The sequence below is a fragment of the Pseudorasbora parva genome, chromosome 18, assembly GCF_024679245.1.
Source record: "Pseudorasbora parva isolate DD20220531a chromosome 18, ASM2467924v1, whole genome shotgun sequence".
Lineage (NCBI taxonomy): Eukaryota > Metazoa > Chordata > Actinopteri > Cypriniformes > Gobionidae > Pseudorasbora > Pseudorasbora parva.
The window spans coordinates 43,541,686-43,548,690 of NC_090189.1; the positions used below are offsets into that span (position 1 = coordinate 43,541,686).

Here is a 7,005-nt window from a genome sequence, read left to right on the forward strand (position 1 = left end):
AGGGTGTGCCCACACTATGATAATTTGGTTGCTCAGGATGACTAGATTTGTGTGCGATGCATTGCTTTGCACAGCAGGTGTCACTAGGGAGCACACTGTTTCATGAGGCTTTAGGTAAAACCTTTTGGTGAAGCAATGGGCTGGAAAGCCTCAGTGGTTCAGGAAGCCTCATTTGGCCATCACTACGGGCCAGATCTGGGCCAAAGGAAATTTGCTGACTGGGTAAGCAATGACGCACATCCGAGTGAACGACACAGAGGGAAGTGCACGAGTGAAGGGCATAATAAAAATGAACTGGAACCCAGCACAGGTGTTCGTAATCTGTACTTTATCTGTGTTTTAGAAAACCCTTTTTAAAATCACTCTTAACTATTCTAGATTAATGCTTACTCTTGTCTTCCTTTAAACCCTGTCCGCAAACTGCCCCTACAGGTCCAGAGGAGAATCAAAGGTAATCAATTAAACTAAAAGGGGAGGAGCCACCTTCACTCAATGCTGTACAAAATGGCCAAGCCAAGCACTGGTGTGTGTTGTGGCATTTGTGTCAAAGTTTGCTATGATGGAGTTTCTGAAAGGTGTCTTAGTGGTGGTTGTGATTGTTGCATTTGATCTGCCTAATGCATGGGGAAGTTTGAGATACAGTCAAAGTCCAAGAAGCATGGGGCCAAAATCAGATCCAGCTTCCAGAAGTCCTGCCCTTTCTCCTCCAGGGCTCCAGAACACTTTGCAAGTGTCTTCTCAGTTTCAGAGTCCTTTGGGTTCTTCCTCCAGAGGCCTTGCACAGGAGCCTTTTGGCCTTCAGGAGAAGCAGCTGTTGCAGGGTCCAGTGAAGCCTTTGGATTGGAAGTATCCCATTGTTCCCGAGGTGCAGAGCGAGTTGGCGGTGAACTTCCAGTTGAGGCAACCCGTGACTCCCAGCAGCGTAGCGGTTCAATGCGGAGAGAACTGGGTTCTTGTAGAGGTTCAGCAGGACTTGTTTAGCAATGGTCATTTGATCCAGCCAACTGGCCTGTCTTTAGGCGGCTGTCCTGTTGTTGGTCAGGACTCTCAGTCTAAGGTGCTCATCTTTGAGTATGAGTTACAGGACTGCAACAGCGTGCAGATGGTAAGTACTCCTGAATCTGTTTATTCTAGTTGAGGATATCCAAAGTCCTCAAGGAGTGTCAGTTCACATGGCTGTTGTATTTGCAATGCCAGGGCAGCTGGTATAAATCCTTCTTAAAGGGGTGGTTCACCCAATCATCTTAGTGAGGAACAGTTGTTTTAACTACTTCAATCTCTTCCAGATGAATGAGGATGAGCTTGTCTACACCTTCTCTCTTACCTACACCCCTGAGGCTCTTGCAGGTACTCCGATTACCCGGGTCGAGGGTGCAGTTGTTGGTGTTCAATGCCACTATCAAAGGTAAGTGGTCTGTGACTTTCACTTCCTCTCGCGCAACGGGGAGCCCATTTAATGGGTCCTTTAATGAACCACAGGCTTCAGAATGTAAGCAGTGATGCCTTGAGGCCAACATGGGTCCCTTATGCCTCAACGGAGGTTGGTGAAGAAGCCTTGGTGTTCTCCCTGAAGCTTATGATGGGTTGGTACAGGTTTTTGATAAAAACAAATCCTTATTCTTGTTGTTTTTCTAAAGTGTTCCCCCTTTTTTCTGTAGATGATTGGTCCAGTCAGAGACCTTCATCCATCTATTTCCTGGGTGGCATTATTAACATTGAGGCATCTGTGAAGCAGTACAATCATGTGCCTCTGCGTGTGTTTGTGGACAGCTGTGTGGCCACTCAAGGGCCTGATGTGAACTCCCTTCCGAGATATTCCTTCATTGAGAATCATGGGTAAGGTCATGGCCCTTGATGCTATAGGACCGTTTTGGTTGCTTTTTAACCAGTCATGGCTAGGGTCTAGTTGCTCACTTTCTCTATAGTTGAGTTGCTCTTTGTCTTCAGGTGCTTTGTGGATGCCAAGGCTACAGCTTCCAGCTCCCGCTTCATGCCTCGGTCCCAGGTTGACAAGGTCCAGATCCAGCTGGAGGCGTTCGTGTTCCAGGAGAGCTCCAGTCCTTCTGTATGTACTACGCATATCATGAGTTAATTCGACTTCTCTTCCCATCTTCTTTGGTTTTCTGACGTGTCTGTCATCCCTTGCAGATCTACATAACATGTGTTGTGAAGGCAACTATTGCTTCTGCACCCAGTGACGCTCAGCACAAATCCTGTTCATTCGCCAATGGGTACGTTGCACTTTATCTTATTTTAAAGCTGACTTTGCTCATGTTGAAGGTGGTGTCTTTGTCTTGGTTCAGGTGGTTTGCTGCTGATGGAAATGACCAAGTTTGTGGTTGCTGTGACTCAACATGTGGTCCTGATGGTGGAATTGCTGCTTCTCCCTATGGAGGTTAGTAACTTTTGCTCTTAAGGTTGCGTTTGACGTTTTAACTGCTCTAACCTGGCTCTCCTCTCTCTAGGTGTTCAGTGGGAAGGCAAGGCTACACTTGGTCCTGTGGTGGTTCAAGGCCAAAAGAAAGTTCCTCAATAAAGCTGACATCAATTCTTGCTTGTATCTGACTTGTTATATTTCTTTGTTCTCCCTATCATATTTGTGCCCTCGAAAGGCTTGCTCAACTTCATGCAGCAACGCACAGACTGGTCAGTGGCTTACTTTAGCAGTGCATTCTGGGTAGAAATTGTCTGACGTGAGATCATGCCAATTCCAAAGTGCTGTAAGTGGCTCGAGCAGCTGACTGGTGCTTTCTGCGCAGCTTCTCCAGAGCGGCTGCTTGACACTGTTTCATGATTGGCTGACTTTACGGCATGACAAGCACTCATTTGGTCCCTTTAGTTCCACTACTGTTCACAAATCTCTTACTCTAAACTATTATCATTTAGTTGCAACATTATATTGTCCTTTATCAACTGAATACTCATTAGACTTTACTTCAGTGATGTTGAGCTTCATAGACCCTTTTCTCATTTCTGGGTTTCTCAGAGTGGAAGTCATCGTAGTTGAGTTAACTTTTATAGTGGTGACTGGAGGAGTACATTAAATATTGTCACCATTTGCTCAAATGGCAAAATAGAAATGCAGTAACAGTTTCACAACTTTCAAAGAGAGAGGGAAAATAGTGAGCTTGATAACTGCAGTGAAAAGAGCTGTTTTTTTACCATCAAGCCCATAGATGTTGTCTTTGAAACACCCTCACAGCAGTATTACAAATATGCAGCATTAAGCAGTACATCAAGTATTACATAACTATTAGGGGTGGGCATCACAGGAGAACTCATGATATGATACTATCATGATATTTTACCAACGATAACGATTAGTTTTTCATTTATTAACAGTTCATCTATTTTTTTTTTTTTTAAATAGCGACGGTCTAGTGAAGACCTTCAAGTGTCTGTATTCATGATATGATAGTTTTCTCCAATGAAACGGTAAAATCTAATTAAGTGACTATGATAGAGTGGGACACTCTGAAGGGGATAATACTGGTCTGGCAGTCTCCTTTGACAGGGCTCCGGTCAGAGAGAAGGGCACGGAGAAGTTATTTCAGCAAACTTTAATATTGTAGTTTGGGTACAATCATTGGTGTACAAATAGGTATATAGGTGGGGGTTCGATTAGGTTACGCACACGCGAGCCACCATCCCACAGAATGCCGGTGTCTGCAATGATGATGTGATGCGCTCGGAAAGGATATGACATCATTACAGTTTCAAAATAAAATGTCAGGAATAAAAGACTTCCTGACAGTGACAGTTTATGCATTCGTGTCCCCATATAGTGAGACGGCAGATTAAGCTTTTAAGGCTAATAAGACTGCGAGCGAGCACTGCATGAAAAGTGGGATTTTCGTCCCCGTAAACGGCCGGAAATCCCCCTGATTTTCGACAATTAACGTCAGTTTACAGCCTGTGAACGTCGCGTTCGTATGTGCCACATATTGACGGAAACGAACCATGACGTATGTGGAGCTTGCGGAGGCATGCTGGTGCCGGCGCTAATGGCTCTAATTAGCATATGAATAGCAGCTCTGGGCGGCGCCTTGCCGGAATGGCTTGAATTTCCTCACTCAGTATTGGTTGAAACTACTACATTGAAACAAGAAATATCACTCGTGATTGGTTGGCAGATCTGTTACTATTGGTCAACCTGGGTAATAAATTAATAAATTTAAACCCCCAAATTATAATAATTTTACACACATATATATAAAATTATGATTTGCATATTATTTTTTAATTGTATATATTCATATTCATGTGATATGCTATTATGTTTTATATCCATGTCATTGTTATTCTATGGACTACGCTATTATAACCATCAAGGACATTCATTTATTGAGGAAAGGAAAATATGCCAGGGATGTGCAGTTTATTCAAAGAAAGAGCTTTATTAGAACAAACACAAACACACAACCAAATGCAAAACGTTTGAAATCTGCCCACACAACAATAGGAAGCTCACGAGAAGCCCAAAATCCTACAGCACCATGAAGTCTCTGTTTTCCGCTTCAGAGCTGTAGGTAACTAGCGCCATTCTGTCTGTTTTAAGTCCATTTTTCAGACGTCTGTCGTGCGTTGCCCTGTTCTTTGGAATCGCCTCTAATCTTGATTGCAGCGTGGCACAGAGCTCGGCGAGCTCCTGGCTGGTCAAACAGTCCATCCAGACACCGCGCGAACGATGCCGTCTTCCTCATCAGACATCAGGTCTATAAAGCGCACTTCCAAAGGCCCACCTCATCCTCAGCTAACACACACTTTCTTGCTTGTAGCAGCTGTAAACAACCAATAAAGACAATCAGTATTGCGCGATGTACTGCGTAAAATGCACCTGAAAAATAGTCACACTGACCAAAAACGGATCTAATCTAATAAATCTTACCCTCTTTCTTCTCAATCGACTCCGAGCTGAACTCTTCACAGCTTCTGCATGCGATGCAAGAACTGGATGTTTGTACCTCCTGCGTACTGTCTCTATGTCTTACATGCAGCTGGAAAACAATTAAATGAGTGTTATGACGAAGTTGTGAAGACGGCGTACTGCTTCCTGTAAAATGACCAGAAAAAGAAAACACTTTTATAAAGCAACTTACATTTGTTCTTTTACAAGGCTAATTTCAGCTTGTGCTACTTAAAAAGCTTTGCTTTAGGTTACTTTAGCTTAGATAACAGTCTTACCGCAATCTTAGGACTGGTCTTCTCTTAGGCACTCGTCTTCTCTTCTTAAAGTTAGTATCTTCCACACAGTTTTTCGACTCCAAAGCAAGCAACCTATCATCTATGGACAGCAACCTGAAGATTACTAAAGTTAACAGCTCGTTAAAATCGGCAGCAAACTGAGCAAGCTGACGAGATAGCCCAATGATTGCATTCAGCTGTTACTTCCCGCCGGTGTTACGGATCAACTGGGGATCATGTTATCTGGGGACGGGCGCGTGCACGCAGCTAGTTTTACCTGGATTTACAGCAGATGTTAGACGAGGACAGATTCGTCACAGCGGATTTTCCACTGAACAGATTTAAAACGCTTTCCACATTATTGGTAAATGTTTGCATAATATCAGGCTCTGTGTTTTCCTCTGTCGCTGCTTTGCTGTATGTTTCAAACCCAGTTTAAGGGAATTTTTAATGTGGTTTCATTTCACACAGACCACGCCCACATTTTGTTACATTCTTTTCGATGAAAGTCGTATCCAATGACAATTACATTCAATAAATTACATTGTGTCGTATTAGTATCGGAATTTTTATTTTATTTTTAATAACTATTGTTTTTGTAATTTGCTTAGGGTATTTTTTAAATGATATATATATATATATATCCTAACTAAAATAACTCATAGCCTGTCATATTACCTTTCTCATATTAGCCTATTATATTCTATTATAATCTATTATATTGCCCACCCCTTGCCCACCTGCACATCCCAGCTGATATACAAGATTTGGGGGGTCATTCTGCATTTGAAAGTTTGAAAGGGTTTTAAATCTTCTAAATAAAGTAAAAGGATTCAAAATCAAGTAATTTATATATGCCAAAGTCAACTTTAAACATATACAATGTAATTTCCAAACAGCAAAATTGTGGCCAGTGAAAATGCTGAGTAACTTTGGAAAACCACTAGCCACGGTGGCCAGTGAGCAAACAAGTTAATGTCAACCCCTGTATATATATGTGTGTGTGTATATATATATATGTGTGTGTATATATATATGTGTGTGTGTGTGTGTGTGTGTGTGTGTGTGTGTGTGTGTGTGTGTGTGTGTATATATATATATATATATATATATATATATATGTAGTGCCGTTAAAATTAATTTGCGTTAACACATTAATTTTGACAGGCAATGATATATGATATATAAAGTTTGCTGATGTATGACGCCGCTTATTAGCAGGAGACCGCAATGATTGGTAAAAGTTGCAGTGATTGGTCAAAATTGCGAGCCACACTGAATTCACGGGGACTGATTGCAAATGACACACAATAAATAATCTAGAATACTTTCATCAAATATATAAATCCAAGCTTAAGTTTAAGATTTTACAATTAGGCTATACTGAGCCTGATCTATCTAAGAGATTTTCTTAGAAGGAAGTTAATACCTTTTAGAAAAATGTCACATGGGTTAAAACTCCTGCTACCCTGATTTGCATTTGTATAGCTCACAGCATTTTCATTTACATGTTAAAGCCTCCCCTGGAGTTAAGGGAAGGGGGGTCTTGGGGGGGACAACTGCCAAGCAAGGCCCACGTCAATTTCTGACAATTCACGGCAGTTTTCGGTGTCGCCTGCAAACTGCCGTGTACAGTCGTAAACCTGATCTTCCACGACAATCTACAGTGCCGCTTACTGACGAAAATCCCACTTTTCATGCAGTGGAGTGTCACGTGCTTGTGCTTGCGCGTGTGTGTGTGTGCTCGCGTGCATCAGCGCAATAGATAATAACAGATCAGTGCCCGTCGTTCAGAGACGCAGAACATGCAAGAGTTCAGTA

The 7,005-nt window shown here is 42.2% G+C and overlaps 1 protein-coding gene across 1 annotated transcript; it reads left to right on the forward strand.

Moving 5' to 3' along the window:
* The first annotated feature begins 544 nt into the window (after nt 1-544).
* On the forward strand, nt 545-2,536 carry LOC137046067 (zona pellucida sperm-binding protein 3-like). The gene is made up of 8 exons (XM_067423122.1): nt 545-1,105; nt 1,287-1,405; nt 1,480-1,583; nt 1,659-1,836; nt 1,948-2,065; nt 2,149-2,231; nt 2,304-2,395; nt 2,466-2,536. Exons 1-8 carry the CDS (start codon nt 557-559, stop codon nt 2,534-2,536), a joined length of 1,314 nt encoding a protein of 437 aa, XP_067279223.1. The 5' UTR covers nt 545-556.
* Nucleotides 2,537-7,005: the final 4,469 nt, after the last annotated feature.